The following is a 17,414-nucleotide window of genomic DNA, read 5'->3' as shown; positions in this document are numbered from 1 at the left end:
CTTCACGCTTTTGTTATTGTGAAAATGGTTTCCCTTCCATCCTACTGATCAGGAAGTACATGTAATTCAATACTTCATCTAAAGAACGATCCAAGGTTTAGATCTGAGAATGCAGTTAATGAGAAAATCTATCATTTTCTACTTGAAGATCGATGTGAGTGCAAATTTGTATCCTGAATTCCACCTGTATTTGAACAGATACTCTGGCACAAGAGAACAGAGGGTAGAAACCTGAAGCAATAAATCTGACAGAGCCATTATTACCCTTGGGCCAAACATCCTGTGGTTCAAATGTTTCTTCATATCCACGCTGATACCTTGACTGTTATTGAATATCATCCCTACTGTGCCAGCCTTTGGTGTTTTGGCCTAGCTAAGAAAATATGGTGATTCCTTTAGGAGATAATTATTTTGTTTTGATGAGATAATAATTGGCTAATGGGTCAATTCTTTTTTTTAAATGAGCAAATTCCAATGAAAATAATATAAAGGAGATTTGCAATAAAATATATGCTTAGCTGTGAAATTGTTGAAAGTGTTTTTTGAATCTACAAACATTTATTTTCTATCAATTTTTCAAAAAATGGAATATGAACATGATATCCAGCAGGTATCAGTCATTTATTGTATGTATGTTTTGTGAGAAGTAAGGAGTGGAACAAAGCTCAGAGATAATTTCAGGCTTCAGCCAACTACAATGAAAAATGGGGTGGACTTGCCATAATGACATAAGAAGTTGTAATTCCACCATGACCGTGTTAATAATTTGAATGATGGGAAAAGGGCCAATATACTTAGGTCCCAATTTTTTGGATAGTTGCAAGGATTTTAGAAACCTAATGGACAGGTAAACTTTGTCACCCACCTTATAAGGTTTAGTTTCTATTCTTTTCTTGTTGACTTGTGCCTTATAGGCAGCTCTGGTTTCTGGTTTGCAGACAACCAGCCAGGTGGTGTGCAAGTGACTTATCCTTTGCTTCAAGGAGGGGATTTCTGGTTCATGTGAGGGCAACTCTGGAATAGCATTAAATTTTTGCCCTGCAGCTACTCTGAAAGGGGTGAATCCTGTGCCAACGTGTACAGCATTATTATAAGTCACTTCAGCAAAAGGCAGTAGCTCAGTCCAGTTGTCTTGTCTTGCTCTGAGTTAGTTCATTTTATTGCCCCATTCGTTTGCAGATGATGACTAGAACTAAGTCTCTGTTTGGTTCCAAGGAGGTGTTGTGGCTCTGTCCTCCGAGCCTATCTTATCGGAGGAAGAAGGCTCCGAACATGAAGGAGAGGAGATGGCCAGGCCTCCCTCTGCAGGACCCTCCTCTCTGGCAATGCCTCAGGTGTCTCCCGAAGGAGAAGAGATTGGCCAGGAGCCAGGTGTTTCCGAGCTGTCGGATAGTGACGAAGAAACATTGTGGTTGGACCCACGCCAGCGTCGGAGAAACAAGCGTGTGCAGCAGAAAAGGAGATGTGCCAGAGATTAAGCTGAGTCACTGGACCACACCCCACAGGCTATAAAAGGGAGTGTGGTGGCCATTCGGACTCTGTGACGGACAAAGCTAATCTCTGGTGAGGCACTTTGCACCTTCGGACACAACGCCTAATTGCTGCGGATTTAATTACAAACTGGACTATTCAAACTGTGTGTATTTTTGTCTGTGTTATCGGAGTAAAAGTTCTTGGCAGGCAGCCATGGAGTTGCTGCCAAGTTCCTTATCACTGACATTGAGTGTTTGAAGAGTTTATTTAACCCTTGGCTGGCTGGTTGGGTGTGTGCATGGTACGGGGACAAAACAGGAGGTTCAAGAAGGCTTTCCACAACTTTAACGTATATTGGGCCTCTCTATCTAAAATAATACATTGTGGAGCACCATGCAAGCAATAAATGTGTAGTAAAAATAGCTTAGCTTGGGCTTTTGCTTTAGGGATCTTTTGGCATGGTATGAAATGGACCTGCTTTGAGAAGAGATCTGTGACAACCCAGATTACTGTGTTTCCAGAATTCTCAGGCAATTATATGATGAAATCCATGGAAATCTATCTCCAGGGTGCTGAACGGTCTGCCACTAGGTGTAGCAGACCAGGGGTGTTCCCTTGCATGCACTTAGCTGCAGCAAAAATGAGTCAGCTTGCTACATAGCTTTCCACATCCTTCGTTAACAAAGGCCACCACAGTTGCCATTTTAGGAAGTGCAGAGTTTTTACAAAACCAAAATTACCTGCTAAACTGAAGTTGTGACAGGCCTGCATAGTTTTTAATCTTTCCCTGACTGGGCGCACAGTTTGTCTCCCACCCAGAGGGGAGACTTTTTGCTCCCCTCCAGGAAATGCCTCCAAGTCAGAAGTGCCCACCTGACTGCAAAAGCCTCTTTCTCCCATATCACCCACCTTTATTCGGTTTCAGTTAACTTTTTAGAGGTATAAGCACATGGTTGCAATTTGTCTTCATTCAATAAAATTGCTCTGACTACCATGTCACTGGCATTGGCTTGAATTACAAATGGTTTCTCCGGATCTGAGTGTTTTAACACTGGTTCGGCCGAAAAAAAGTCTTTTCAGTTTCTCATATGATGCTTAGCATTCCATAGACTATTTTAGTGCCTGGCTGGGCTTCGGATTATCTACCTCTTTGGTTTTCAGCAAGTTTGTAATCAGAAGCATTATCTGGGTAAAGGAGGGGATGAATTGGCAATAAAAGTTAGTTAAACCTAGGAAGCTGTGCAATTGCTTGCGGGTACGAGGGATTTTCCACTCAAACACTGCCCTGACTTTTGCAGGATCCATTTCTACCCCTTGGTGCAAGATTCAGTATCCAAGCAATATATTTTATCCTGGTGAAATTCACACTTGGAAAGTTTGGAAAACAATTTATCTGCCCTTAGTTTTTTCAAGACCTCCCACACTAGCTTAACACGTTCAGCCTTAGTTTCGGTATAAATCAATATGTCATCAAGATAAACCAAAAACCCCTTGTACAAATGCTTATGCAGTACTTCATTAATCAGCTGCATGAAAACGGCAGGAGCACCTTGAAGCCCAAATGGCAAAACTTTGAACTGAAAATGGGCAACCCCAATGGGCAGTTACCCCAATGGGCAATTAAACACTCTCTTCCATTCACCCCCCCTCCTGAATCTGGACCTGGTAATAAGTTTCTCTTAAATCTAACTTGGAAAAAATCCTCCCCTTCACCAAATGGGCCAGCATGTCCTTCATCAGAGGTAAGGGATACATGTTTTCTACACAAATAGTGTTCAAATTTCTATAGGGATGCAACTGATTTGCCAGTTGTGTTCCTTTCTAGATCGGGACTCCTTACGCACAGTCACTCATGCCCTCGTCACCTCCCGTCTGGACTATTGTAACACTCTCTACATGGGGCTCCCCTTGAGGAGCACTCGGAGGCTCCAACGGCGCAGAGTGCGGCCGCGCGGGTGGTGATGGGAGCGACGTGGCGCTCCCATGTAACACCTCTCCTGCGCGAGCTGCACTGGCTCCCGGTGGTCTTCCGAGTGCGCTTCAAGATTTTGGTTATCACCTTTAGAGCGCTCCATGGCTTAGGACCTGGTTATTTACGGGACCGCCTGCTACCACCAATAGCCTCCCACCGACCAGTACGCTCCCATAGAGAGGGGCTACTCCGGGTGCCGTCGGCCAAACAATGTCGACTGGTGGCCCCCAGGGGGAGAGCCTTCTCTGTGGGGGCACCTACTATCTGGAATGAGTTCCCCCCGGAGATACGGAGGATCCTGGATCTGCGTACATTCCATCGCGCACTCAAGATCTTCCTATTTCATCAAGCTGGCCTGTCCTAAATCTTTCCCCTTTTTAAATGGAAATTTTAAATCTGGTTTTAAATTATTGGGATTTTAAATTTGTTCAGCCAAATTATTTAATTCGTTTTAATCTATTTTAAATTTTGTATTTATATGTTTTATTCTATGGCTGTTCACCACCCTGAGTCCTTCGGGAGTAGGGCGGTATACAAATTCAATAAAATAAATAAATAAATAAATATGGTCCACGCAAAAATGTAACAGATGTCTTTTTTTTCCTCCCAGAACAGTACCGGGGCAGATACGTTGGGCCTAGCAGGCTCGATGAAAACACACTCAAGGTTTTTGCCTATGAATTGGCACAGTTCATCCAGCTCCTGGCGGGGTCATGGAGTAAAGTAGGTAGTTTGGCCCCTGATAGAATCTCAATGGCTTAGTCTGTAGGTCTATGAGGAGGAAATTCGTCCGAAGCTGCTTTGCTAAAATATGTCAGTTAAGTCTCGGTACTCCTTGGGGATACCTTGTAGGGGTCCATTTGTCATGGCAGCAGCTACTTCCTCACTGCACGGCATTCCCACCTGGTGGGGCTCCTCCCTCTAGGCCAGTTCGCAATTAGGAAATAAGTGGGTCCCCTTCATCCAGTCCACCCTTGGGTTCCACTTCTTTAGCCAGGTTAGCCCCAAAACTAGAGGTCACTCCATCCTCAGCATCACAATGAAAGCAATGTTTTTGGAGTGGTTTGCCATGGTGAGCTCCAGCAGTTCAGTGGCAAACGTGGTCCAGTTGCCTCTTGCAATGGACCCATCAAATTGGCAGAAAGAGACTGGGGTTTTTAATGGTCTTAGTTGGATCCCCAGTCCTCTGACTAGAGCTGGGCTTATTAGGCTCCTTGTGCACCCGGAGGTGCAATGCTTTAAGTCTCACTTTTCTCCCCGTTAGTGGGATTAATAGTTCTATGGGGATTGTAAGTGGTTTGACAGTCCCACTTACCAAAGGGAATTCATAGTCACTCTTTGAATGATCGGGCTCTTCTTCTGGAGGGGTCGGAGTTCCAAGCACCAGAGGCAACTCTGGTGGGAACTCCATACAGCTCTTCAAAGTGGTGTCCTGGGATGCAGTAATGACTTCACGGGCCTCCCTCCAGCTTGCTTCTCTCCTTTTCAAGTAGGAATCTTTTCCTGACAATCAGCTGTGCAGTGGCTTTCCTTTCTGCAGTTGAAGCAGGCAGTCAAGCGTGTTGGGGCAGAGCAAGGTTTGGCCATCTCCCTTCTCCCTTCGGGTGGGGATCTACTCCAGGGGTGGCTTGTGCGGTACTGGTTTCGGGCTTGGTTAATTTCAGCTTCCTCACCCAACATGTACCAATCATGCAGCTGGATTGGAGCTTTGTGAGTGATGCCAGCATTGTACAGGTCATCATTGAGCCCATCCTTGAACCAACTCATGTGTATTTCCTCTGGCCAATCTATGTGGTAGACCAGGTTCTCAGAATTCTTTGATGTACTCAGCAACTGGCCAGTGTCCTTGCCTGATGTGCCTGATATAGTCTCTAACCCTGTAGTCGGCTAGGGGATCCTCAAACCTCCATCTCAGGGCTGTCATGAAGGTTGAAGTTGCAGAGCTCTGGAGCATCTACATTGTGGGGGGTCACCATCCAGCATGCAGCTGCCCCTTCTAGGGCCAGGGTGATGACCCTGACCTTGGCTCCTTCTGTAGGGGCCCTCCCATACTCCTGCATGTGGATCAGCACATGCATGAGGAAAAATCCCAGTTGTTGGAGGTCCCCATCAAACTTGACACCCGGGGGGGGGGAGTTCCTTTTGCTCTAGAGGGGGAAGCCTCCTCCCAACAATTTTCAGGCCATTCCCATGCCAGGGTCCCTCTGGGGTGGTTTTTCTGGAGTGATGGTGGACTCACCGGTGGCTCCTGTGGTTTCAGCAGATGTCCCCATGGTTGGGGACTCCCGTCACTCACCAGTAGCCTCCTTTTGTGCTCCGTTCTCACCCACAGCATAAGCCGGGGCATTCTGGATCCGCATGCCATGGATCCAGCCATGCCAGCAGATCCCATGGGTGAAGGTGACTCCCTTGGCTCAAAACAGCATTTTTTGGGGGATAGGATTTAGGCTGAACTATATCTTTGTTTTTCTTGAAAAATGACAGACTTCTTATTTTAAACCAAACCAAATCACTCTTTATTATGGTCATTGATAAGCATACACTTTGAATCAAGGATGAGACAGAAGGAAGAATACATGTCATACAATTTCATTAAATGTCTCATATTATTAATACCTGATAAAAGATTACATCTCTTCAACCTCATCACAGCTTACTTGTGGAATCTTGAAGAAACCTATAATTTCATCAATAAAAGGTGATATATCTTATGTATCTTATGCTTTTCAAATCCCAGGAATTTGTCCCTAACTACAAATGTGATAGGCAGAAGAATCTCATAGCCATCATTGGAGTACTGTTTTTTTTTTTAAACATCATCTTGTATTTCTGAAATTGTAGGTTTCTTCAAGATTCCATAAATAAGTTGTAAAATTGTTAAAGAGAAAACAAAAATGATATTCTGATATTGTTGTTATGGAATATGTTCATATTCTACTTTGTGAAAAATTGGTAGAAAATAAACATGGTACCTTGAAAAAAGCACTACTTTTATTTCTTCAATTGAAATTAAATATACATTATATTGCAAATCTTCCTTATGCAACTTTTGTTGGCATTTGATCATTTTAACAAATAGTTGAACCATTAGCCAATTATCATCTCATCAAAACAAGATAATTATCTCCCAGAGGAATCACTGTGTTTTCTCAGCTAGACCAAAAAATCAAAGGCTGCACAAAAGGATAATTTAATTCAACAATAATGTAAGGTTTTTGTTTGTTTCAAGTTTCAGCCCTCTGTTCTCTTCTGTCAGACTATCTGTTCAAATCCTTGTAATATTCAAGATAAAAATGTGTGCTCTCATTGATCTTTAAAAATAAAATGATTGATATTCTCATTAGATGCATTCTCAAATATAATCTATCTTTAGATCTATCTTTAGATGAAGTCTTGGATTATGTATGCTTCCCTTTGGGTAGGATAGAAGACAAAACATCTGAACAATAACAAAAGCATGAAGATGTTTCTTCTGACGTTTTTGGTGCACAGAGTAATTACTCTGAACTGCCCTGCTAGTGATGCTTTCCTTGTTGCACATGAGTGGTACCAGCCTGGAGACTTCATCATTGGTGGGATGATGTCTCATCTCGTTTACCACTTTGTTGAAAGTAAATTTAATGAAAACCCTGCTATAATACCTTATGACATGCCAATGTAAGGAATTTTTTCTTTATCTAATCTTAGCCAGATCTCCAAAAACTCCTTATATGAGTAAAAGCTGTTTGTGCATAAATGTATTGTTCTTTAAATGTAATCTGTGTCTTCTGTATCTTTCTATGGCATCTGGTTCTGGCAGAAGAAATAATCTTCTTCCCACAATTTTAAACATTTTCTAAAAAAATCATAGAAAATAGATATAATACTTTGAAAAAGTCACTGCTAATATTTGTTGCAGTATATATTAGTTGCAAGTCATGGAAATACTGTGTATAAAGTAAATTTGAACTTAGAAATTAACAATAAAGGAGATTTTTTTGTATCTCAGGGTTGAAATGAAGGGTCCTTGGTGCTCTCTGAGCTTGAGTGGTTTCTTGCGGACCAGGGGTGTCAAACTCACACTGTCATGTTGTCATCACGTGACATATTGCAACTTTTTTCCCCTTCGCTAAAATGAGGGTGAGCATGGCCAGGGCATCACGCATCCAGCCTGCGGACCATGAGTTTGTATACATTTCATTGTCCAAACTAGGTAGCATCATCAGTGCTAAGTAGTGATGATGTTACTTACTTTGGGTAATGAAACATCTGTAAGAAAACAGCCAAGTTCAGAGACCCTCTGTAGGAATTATTAAGACCCCTCTGTAGAAATTATTACGAATTGTAGAAAGACAATTATCTTTTTATTACTATCAGAGATAGAAATGTTTGTTATTCCTACAGAAAGGATGCCACCTTATGAGAATGGTCAACTTACTTTTTCAAGTGGGGTATTTAAATTCTTTGCAGTGTATTCACCAAATTTTATCAACATGTCCTTGCCTTGGCCTTTGCTGTGAAGGAGATCAATGCGGATGCCCAGATTTTACCTAATGTCACTCTTGGGTTCCACATCTATGACAGTTACAACAATGCAAGGATGACCTATCGCACCACTTTGGACCTGCTTTTCAAATCCCAGGAATTTGTCCCTAACTACAAATGCAATAGCCAGAAGAACCTCATGGCTATCATTGGAGGATTGGATTTTGATACGTCATCTTATGTAGCTGAACTTATAGAATTCTTCAAGATTCCACAAGTAAGCTGTGATGGGGTTAAGAAGAATAATTCTATATATTGTTGTGGTTGTGATGGAATAATTAATGAGCATTAAAGATTAGGCCTAGGTTTGTGTGAATATGTTCTGCAAGGCTTAAAATCTACTACTTAGCACTCTTCCTTGAAACTACAATACAAATTACTAGAAGTGAGTATTCAGAGACATTCCACACCTGAGGGAAGATTTGAATGGAGTACTCTTTGCTCCTAGTAAAACAATCGATTTCTTCTGTATGTTTGAAGGGAATGGCAAAATATTCCTTTCTATATTTATATTTAAAATATTTCTTGAATATATTTTACAAAAATTATATTTGATTTAATAATTGAACAGAATCCTATTGCATTTTCTTTTAGCTGACATATGGCTCATTGGCCCAAGAGGAATTCCAGACCATTAAACTTTCTTCACTTTATTTCATGGTCCCAAAAGAAGACCATCAGTACATTGGGATTATCCAACTGCTTCATCATTTCAAGTGGACATGGATTGGGATTTTTGCTGTTGATAACAACAGTGGAGAAAATTTCTTACAGAAAATGCAGCCCTTACTTTCACAGAATGGAATATGTTCATCATTCGTACAAAGGCTTTCCCAACTAGTCCACTTGGAAGATTACCAGGAATCTTTTCAAACAATTGAAATTATTTCCATCAATATGATAAACAGCAAAGTGAATGCATTTCTTGTCTATGGAGAATCATTGACAATAATGTGGCTAAAATTTGCAACATTTCTAGCAGATCCTGAAAGCAAGGAAATTGCCTTATTTAGAAATGTGTGGATCATGACTGTGCAGATTGATTTTGTACTATCAGGATTTCAAATCCGTTGGGATCTCCAGATGTTCCATGGGGCTATTTCCTTCAATATCCATTCAACAGATGTTGCAGGTTTCAAGGAATTTCTTCTGACTGTAAATCCTCTTTCAATCTCCAGTGATGGTTTTTTGCATGATGTTTGGGAACAATCCTTTGAGTGTTCATTTCCAAAATCAGAGTTAAAAGAAATATATAGTAGGAAATGCACTGGGGAGATGAAGCTAGAGGATCTTCCTGGGCCTGTGTTTGAAACGGAAATGACTGGTCAAAGCTACAGTATCTACAATGCTGTTTATGCTGTGGCTCATGCTTTGCGAGCGCTACTCATGCTGAGATACGTTATTAAAAAAAAGATGATGAGTAAAAAAACTGATCATCCAAATTTCCAGGCTTGGCAGGTATTCTCTCTGCATTGGCCACTTCTTTTATTTCAGTGAGTAGCTTTGTGTAGAAATGTGTTTTAAAATGATTGTGGAAAGTCTTAATATTTTCTGCATGTGGAATCAAGTTAAGTATGAAAAAGAATCTAGAAATAAGGAGGGATTTCCTGTCAGTGAGAAAAATTAATTTGTTGAACAGCTTGCATTCAGAAGTTCTGGGTGTTTCATCACTGAATATTTTTATGAAGAGTTTGCACAACCATTTGTCAGAAATAATATAGGGTCTTGTCCTTGTTAGGATGTGGTTTGAACCTAACAAGTTGTCCAGGCAATATATGTGTACTGTAACTTTAATCTGAAAATGTATTATGTGACTTTAAAGTTTTCCTGCTGATTCATTGTAATGCTGAGTCATGCTGTAATTAGTTGTGAACGTATTTAAGAAAGGTACTGTAACGTATTCAGTTGATGATAAGCTACCATAGTGTGTGGAGTTGCAACCATTGTGCTATCATCGGTTTGATGGATCTGCTACCATCGTGGTTTGTGAACCAGAGTGAGCTTGTTATTCTAACCAACTACTGTTTGTGTGGTAAGAAGATTTTTGTATCACTGGACTGATTTAACTGGCAAAGACTTGGATTGATTTAAAGACTATGAGATTGTTTTTCCCCTATAAAGTAAACTTTTGATAAACCAGTTTGCACATCTCTTATTCATTGCTCTCAGCAATGTTTCTCTGTGCTCTACATTCTGCTGGTTGGTAACACAACAACAATATCCTTAACATTGGTTACGGGCCCAGAGCCAACCAGAACTAACTAGGATTGTTAAGAGCTAAACTGAGAGTTAATGTGAATAGTACAAACTGTGTTTGTGATAAACAATCCAAGTGAAGATGGCACTAGAACAAGCAACAAATTTTTCCATGATAACCCAGCTGGATGGAACAAACTATGTATCCTGGTCTACAAAATGTAATCTACTTTTGCGTAGAGAAGGACTGTGGGACATAGTTAATAATCCACCGGATGTAACAGCATGGAATCCTGCTGATGAGGAAGATGCGAAGAAATTAGCCAAGTTTAACAGAGACAATGAATGAGCTCTTTGCATTATTGGACTAACACTGAATGACCAGCAGCTTGTCCATATTCGTGGCAAAGAGTCTGCTGCTAGGTGTTGGACCAAATTGAAGAGACTATATGTTCGTGACTCTGTGGGTGCTCATATTGATCTCACACAGAGATTATTTAAACAACATCTTCTTAAAGGTGGAGATATGATGGCTCATTTGGAATCCATGACCAGAATTTTCCAGGAGCTGCATGAAAAGGAACTTGTTTTCTCAGAACTACAACAAGTTTATATAATTCTTTCTTCTTTGGACGATAGTTATGACGACTATATTTCTTCGTTAGAGGTTTTGTCCAGAGATGAACTGACATTGGCTGGCATAACCGGTAGGTTATTGGAAGAATCCAAAAGAAGACAAGAAAGGAATCAGTTGAGAGTGCAACAACCAAAATAAGAAAAAATGTATTCAACTGCCTATTTTGTAAAACGTTGTTTTGCTTGTGGGGCTAAAGGACATATAGCTAAGTATTGTAAGAATAAGAAAATGTCTGTTAGGGGCAATACTAGACCCAAGAAGGGTTGTAATTTAGATATATCCAGTGCAACTACTGATGTTAACCAGGATTGTTGGGTTGTTGACAGTGGTGCTTCTCAATCTATTTCTAGAAATAGAATTTTTTTTGTTAAAATGGAGAAGAGTAACCAACATGTTAAACTAGCAAATGGCTGGAAGGTTAAGGTAGCTGGAGAGGGTGTTGCTTGTTGGTCATTTAGTAATGAACCATTGCCTATGTTATATATTCCTGGGTTAAAATTCAATTTATTATCTGTTAAATCATTATTGCAATTTGGGCTTACAGTAACATTTAAAAATGATAAGTGTTTTATTGAGAAAGATAGCAAGGTTATTACTGCAAGTTTAGAAAATGATTTATTTATTTTAAGGGATAACCCAGTATTGGTGGCTAAGTCTAAGTCTGTTTATAAGAATGTTAAACCACATGATGAATGTATTCATCTGTTACACCGGAGACTTGGGCATTTAAATTTCAGGATGTTAAAGAAAACAGTTCAGTTATCTGAAGGGATAAAACTACATGCATGTAGTAAATATCTGAATTGCAATGCCTGTAGTCAGCAAAAAAGTAGGGTAACACCAGCAAACCATGTTAATGGTTTTAAAACCAAAAAGCCATTAGAGGTAGTGTTTGTAGACCTAATTGGACCCAAGAAACCCAGCATAGGAGGTGCTTGCTATATTCTTAGCATAGTAGACCATTATTCAAGATATGGATTCTGTTATTTAATGAAAACAAAATGTGAAACATTCCAGCATATTAACAACTGGCTGGGTTTTGTGGAAAGGAAACAGAAATTTAAGGTTAAATGCTTAGTGACTGATAATGGTACAGAATTTACCAACCAAAGGTTTTTGGAGGATGCAGGGATCTAGGAAAAGGTCTGCTCTGTACAGACCAGAACACAATTCGTATATCAAGAGAAGAGGTCAGACATTACACTCTGCTGGTTGTAACACAACAACAATATCCTTAACAGTCCTTAAGCAGGGAGTTGAACTAGAAGACCTCCAAAGTCCCTTCCAACTCTGTTATTCTTTTCCTATGAATACATACAGAAAAACAGGTTTCTGTTATTCTGATCATTGAGAAGCTACTATATGAATCATGGTTTAGGCCTCTGTTGGAAATCATCTTAGTTTGCCCAGTAAAAATGATAATTTAAATTACTTTTCATTGTCTGTTCCAAAAATAATCAGTTTTTCAAGATACTTCTCTGTGGCTCATGAACTTTTAATATGTTCCAAGCTGAGTCTTCTCTCTCTATCGGATATTTAGGAATGAAGTGGTGGTCCTTCTTATAGGTGGCATAAATAGTATGAAACAATGTTTGCAATGATCACTATCTCTCATCTATCTATTGAAGAGTACTTGAATCTCAGATTTTAATGTTCTGACTAAGGGATTTCAGACTATCAAATAGCTTCATACAATTGAAGAAAGATTAGATGTGCTCTAGATATAATTACTTATTTAATTGTTGTTGTTGTTAGTCGCGAAGTCGTGTCCGACCCATCATGACCATATGGACAATGTTTCTCCCTGTCCTCTACCATCCCCTGGAGTCCATTTAAGCTCACACTGACTGTTTCAGTTACTCCATCCAGCCAGCTCATTCTCTGTCATGCCCTTCCTCTTTTCCCCTCAATCGTTCCCAGTATTAGTTTCTTCTCCAGTGAGTCCTTTTTTCTCATTAGGTGGCCAAAGTATTTGAGTTTCATCTTCAGGATCTGGTCTTCTAAAGAGAAGTCAGGGTTGATCTGCTCTACGACTGACTGGTTTGCTCACCTTGCAGTCCAAGGGACTCACAGGAGTCTTCTCCAGCACCATAGTTCAAAGGTCTCAATCTTTTGGTGCTCAGCCTTCCTTATGGTCCAACTTTACGGTCCAACTTATTTAATTAGTGGACCTAAATTATAGGAACTGATATAATTTCAATATTCATTTTGGTTTGGTTCATTGTTGTTTTTTATCTTTCCTTAACAATGCCAAATTAATAATGGAGTTCATATTTACATTTGCATGCAGTATCAAGTATCAAATTTATAAGTGTACATATTTAGCAATTATTATAGGAATGGAAAAAATGAGTGAATGAAACTCCTCTCTATCATCATGCTTTCGACTCCTTCTGTCTTTCATTCTTTTTCAAGTAGCTCCATTCATTTCTTCAAGGCATTTCTTTCAATAATTCAGCTGGGGAGAGAGTGTCCCTGAATGAGAAAGGGGAAGCAACAGGTGGATTCGACATCACCAACTTGATCACTTTTCCAAACAGATCCTTTCAGAGAATTAGAGTGGGAAAGTTGGATCCCAGTGCTACAAAAGGGAAGGAATTATTCATTGATGAAGATGGGATTGTCTGGCACCCAACTTTTAACCAGGTATGGAGGCATTTAATCAACCATGCTTTTTTTTTTTTCATCTGTTTATTTTATTCAAGGCAAACTTATCTTGGATTAAAATATACAGAAACATTTATAAAACCTCCCTTTGGTTTCCTTCTGCTTCCATGTTCTTTGTTCCCTGATAAAGTTTAACAGACTAAAGAATGGCTGAAGCTTCAGAAAATATTCGAGTAGTATGCAGCTTCTAGCTGAAAGTCTCTCTAAAAACTTTGATGAGATAATAATGATTGTGCAAAAAGATATGATAAAAATATACAAAAAGACTTCAATCCTGTTCCAGACTAAAAAGATAACTAAAAAGATAACTGATATTAACTGAGTTGATTTGATCTGTTTCTCTGAGGTTGAAGCCTGAATAACCCTACATGTGGTGGCTCAGTGGGTAAGACACTGAACTTGTCGATCGGAAGGTTGGCAGTTCAGCGGTTCAAATCCCTAATGCCATGTAATGGGGTGAGCTCCTGTTATTTGTTCCAGCTTCTGCCAACCTAGCAGTTGGAAAGCATGTAAAAAATGCAAGTAGAAAAATAGGAACCACCTTTGGGGAAGGTAACAGCATTCCGTGCGCCTTTGCCATTTAGTCATGCCGGCCACATGACCACAGAGACATCTTCAGACAGCGCTGGCACTTCGGCTTTGTAATGGAGGTGAACACCGCCCCCTGGAGTCAGGAACGACTAGCACATATGTGCTAGGGGAATCTTTACCTTTACCTTTAACCCTACACTACTGTTTGAATGGGGAAGTGAGAAATTATTTCTTCCTATGAAGATTATGGGAGATGGATGGATTTATTATACCTAACCAGAAGCCACTTCTATCTGGACTTTGATGGAAAGATAGACTTATTCTGGAGACTGAATCTATTGTATTTAATTAGACAACAATTGAAAAGAGATGACATTAATCAACCATACTTTAATCAATTATGAACTCATATTGAACATAGTCTCTTTAGAAATCTAATTTCTATTTTTAATATAAAAATGGGATGTTTTTTTTTTTTTTAACCAATGTTAGTGGTTAAGCATTCATCAAATTGACAAAATTATATTACAGTGTAAAAACCATGGTCGCATAGTTGGGTTGCATTTCCATCAGAAATCACAAGAATGGCAATTATTCCACCACATTACCTACACATTCAATGATTTACTCACCTTGCCCTTCATATAGGACCTTTTGTGTATAATTTTAATCACTACATCTTTTTAATGTACATTATAAATCCCAGTTAATTCAACATCTATTTTGGAAGGCAATAATATTTTCACTCCCTTAAGGAGAAATATCAGAAACTTATTTAAAAACCCTCCTTTTCAAAACCTTTTATCCTTATCACCAGGATCTTCCATTGTCTCAATGCAATGACCCTTGTTTCCCTGGATCCTGGAAGAAAGGGATTGAGGGGGATCAATTCTGCTGCTATGACTGTGTTCCATGCCCAGAAGGGAAGATTTCAAATCAAAATGGTAGGGTTTTAGCAAACTTTAATATATTACTTTTATAATTTCTAATAATTTGGAATACCTAGATGACAAATTCCTTGACTTTTCTTACAGATATGGATGACTGTTTTGAATGTCCAGAAGATCATTATCCAAATAAAGAAAAGAATGGATGTATCTTGAAACTGGTTGTGTTTCTAACCCTTGAAGAAACTTTAGAAATCAGTTTAGCCTCAGTAGCTCTTTGTTTCTTCTTCTTGACCTCTTGGGTGCTTGGAACTTTTATTAAGTATCGGGATACTTCCATTGTCAAAGCCAACAACAGGTTCCTCACCTACACCCTGCTTGTCTCTCTTCAGCTCTGTTTTCTCTCCTCTTTCTTCTTCCTCAGCCAACCTGGCAAAGTGACCTGCCTTCTCCGACAATCAATGTTTGGCATCACTTTCTCAGTGGCCATTTCTAGTGTACTGGCCAAAACCATCACTGTGGTTGTGGCTTTCATGGCCACTAAACCAGGATCTCAGATGAGGAGATGGGTGGGGAAAAGATTGGCTTTTTGGACTGTCCTTTCTTGCTCTCTTTTCCAAGTATGTATTTGTATTCTTTGGTTGTCAACATATCCCCCATTCCCTGAGTTGGACATGCATTCAGAGCTCCAAGAAATGATTTTACAATGCAATGAAGGATCAGCTTTCTTCTTCTACTGTGTCTTGGGCTGCATGGGTATCTTGGCTATTGCCAGCTTTATTGTGGCTTTTCTTGCGCGTAAATTACCTGACAGCTTTAATGAAGCCAAGTTCATCACCTTCAGCATGTTGGCCTTTTGCAGTGTGTGGATCACCTTCTTTCCAGCCTATCTGAGCACAAAAGGAAAAGCCTTGGTAGCTGTGGAGGTCTTCTCCATCTTGGCCTCCAGTGCTGCATTACTGGGATGCATATTCCTCCCAAAATGCTACATCATTGTTTTACGGCCTGAGCTAAACCACAGGGAGCAACTCATAAAGAGGAACTAATACCCCATGTGATCTTTCTGATTTAGCAAAACTTTAAAAAAAAAAGAATAGAAAGACTGCTGCCTACAGGAAAGTTATATACAAGTTTCAAAACATAGACATTTTTATTTCTGTTAAAGGAGGATTTATATAGGATATTTGTGATTATTAAGTTTTATTATGTTTGGCCATTCCAAAGTAAGTTCTCATGTTGCTGCATTTCCATCATATTCCAAGTTTCCTTAACCTTTATCCTTTCCCGATTTCAACACTCCTGTTGAACTTGACTTTGATCTAGTTTTCTTAGTTGCTATTAGGATATTTCAGATATTGACTCAAATGATGTCCAATATTTCCAGTGACATTTTCATGGTTTTTATACTTTCAATTCGTAGAGCACTATATAAATATAATGAATCTGATTACCATTTTGTGAATATATATTTAACACAGTATTAAAGGATCATAGTTTGGATTTTTTAGGGTTCTTTGAAAATATACGTTTAGTATTAAAATTGTTGAAAGCCACCACATTTATTTTCTACCAGTTTTTCACAAATAGAACATGAACATATCCAGCAGATGTCAATCTTTCAATGGATGTATGTTATGTGAGGAAGGACCACACAGAACCTTTTAAAAAAAATTACCTTAATCTCACTTATTTATTTATTTATTAGTTAGATTTCTATACCGCTTAAGTGTTTTACAGCCCTCTCTAAGCGGTTTACAAAGTTAGCATATATTGACATTTGCATATTGCATTAGTATATTGCCCCCTAACAATCTGGGTCCTTATTTTACCTACCTCAGAAGGATGGACGGCTGAGTCAACCTTGAGCCTAATGAGATTTGATCTGCTGATCTGCTGAATTAGCAGTCAGCTGAAGTAGCTGCAGTACTGCACTCTAACCACTGCGCCACCTCGGCTCTTAAGACTTAAAGTCTTCAAAAGATTTCTTGCATCAAAGTCTTTAATATTCTACTGCTAATAGTTTAACATACTCTAAAGACTATGATTTCTTCTCCCTAAACTAGGAACATTTGAAAGAAAGAGTGGCTAACATTAGATAGAAGGAATATAGATATAAAGCCTATACAAAGGCTGAAACATGTGTGTGTGTGTGTGTGTGTGTGTGTGTGTGTGTGTGTGTGTGTGTTTACGTATGTATATTTGAAATAAAGGCTGTTCCTTAATTTCAATTCATAAAGTAATAAACCACGCCATCAATTATGAGATCACCAGCTTACATGGGGCACTCTATGGGGCTTTCCCAGTGGTGGGATTTAAATAATTTAACAACCGGTTCTCTGCCCTAATGATTTCTTCCAACAACCAGTTCACCAAACTGCTCAGAAAGTTAACAACCAGTTCTCCTGAAGTGGTGCGAACTGGCTGAATCCCACCACTGGGCTTCCCTTGAAAAATATCCAAAAGCTCTAGTCGGTTCAAAATTCAATCACTCATATGGTTATATTTTTATTTTTTTTAAATATTTTTT

At 39.4% G+C, this 17,414-nt stretch overlaps 1 protein-coding gene across 1 annotated transcript; it reads left to right on the top strand.

Moving 5' to 3' along the window:
• The first annotated feature begins 7,025 nt into the window (after positions 1 to 7,025).
• LOC139324642 (vomeronasal type-2 receptor 26-like) lies at positions 7,026 to 15,933 on the top strand. The gene is made up of 6 exons (XM_070954366.1): positions 7,026 to 7,102; positions 7,895 to 8,186; positions 8,564 to 9,427; positions 13,221 to 13,448; positions 14,818 to 14,944; positions 15,035 to 15,933. Exons 1-6 carry the CDS (start codon positions 7,026 to 7,028, stop codon positions 15,931 to 15,933), a joined length of 2,487 nt encoding a protein of 828 aa, XP_070810467.1.
• Positions 15,934 to 17,414: the final 1,481 nt, after the last annotated feature.

This window comes from Pituophis catenifer, unplaced genomic scaffold, assembly GCF_029215685.1.
Source record: "Pituophis catenifer annectens isolate HBS135680 unplaced genomic scaffold, rPitCat1.0.hap2 SCAF_15, whole genome shotgun sequence".
In the NCBI taxonomy this organism is placed as follows: domain Eukaryota; kingdom Metazoa; phylum Chordata; class Lepidosauria; order Squamata; family Colubridae; genus Pituophis; species Pituophis catenifer.
Note: the sequence above shows the minus strand (reverse complement) of the source record. Positions and strands in the feature narration are given on the sequence as shown.

Bases quoted from the DNA above. Each gene is read 5' to 3' on its own strand.
- LOC139324642 (XM_070954366.1), top strand. From the start codon at position 7,026: ATGTCTCATCTCGTTTACCACTTTGTTGAAAGTAAATTTAATGAAAAC. The intron at 8,187-8,563 runs GTAAGCTGTGAT...ATTTTCTTTTAG, and splicing joins AATTCTTCAAGATTCCACAA to CTGACATATGGCTCATTGGC. The intron at 13,449-14,817 runs GTATGGAGGCAT...CCTTATCACCAG, and splicing joins GGCACCCAACTTTTAACCAG to GATCTTCCATTGTCTCAATG.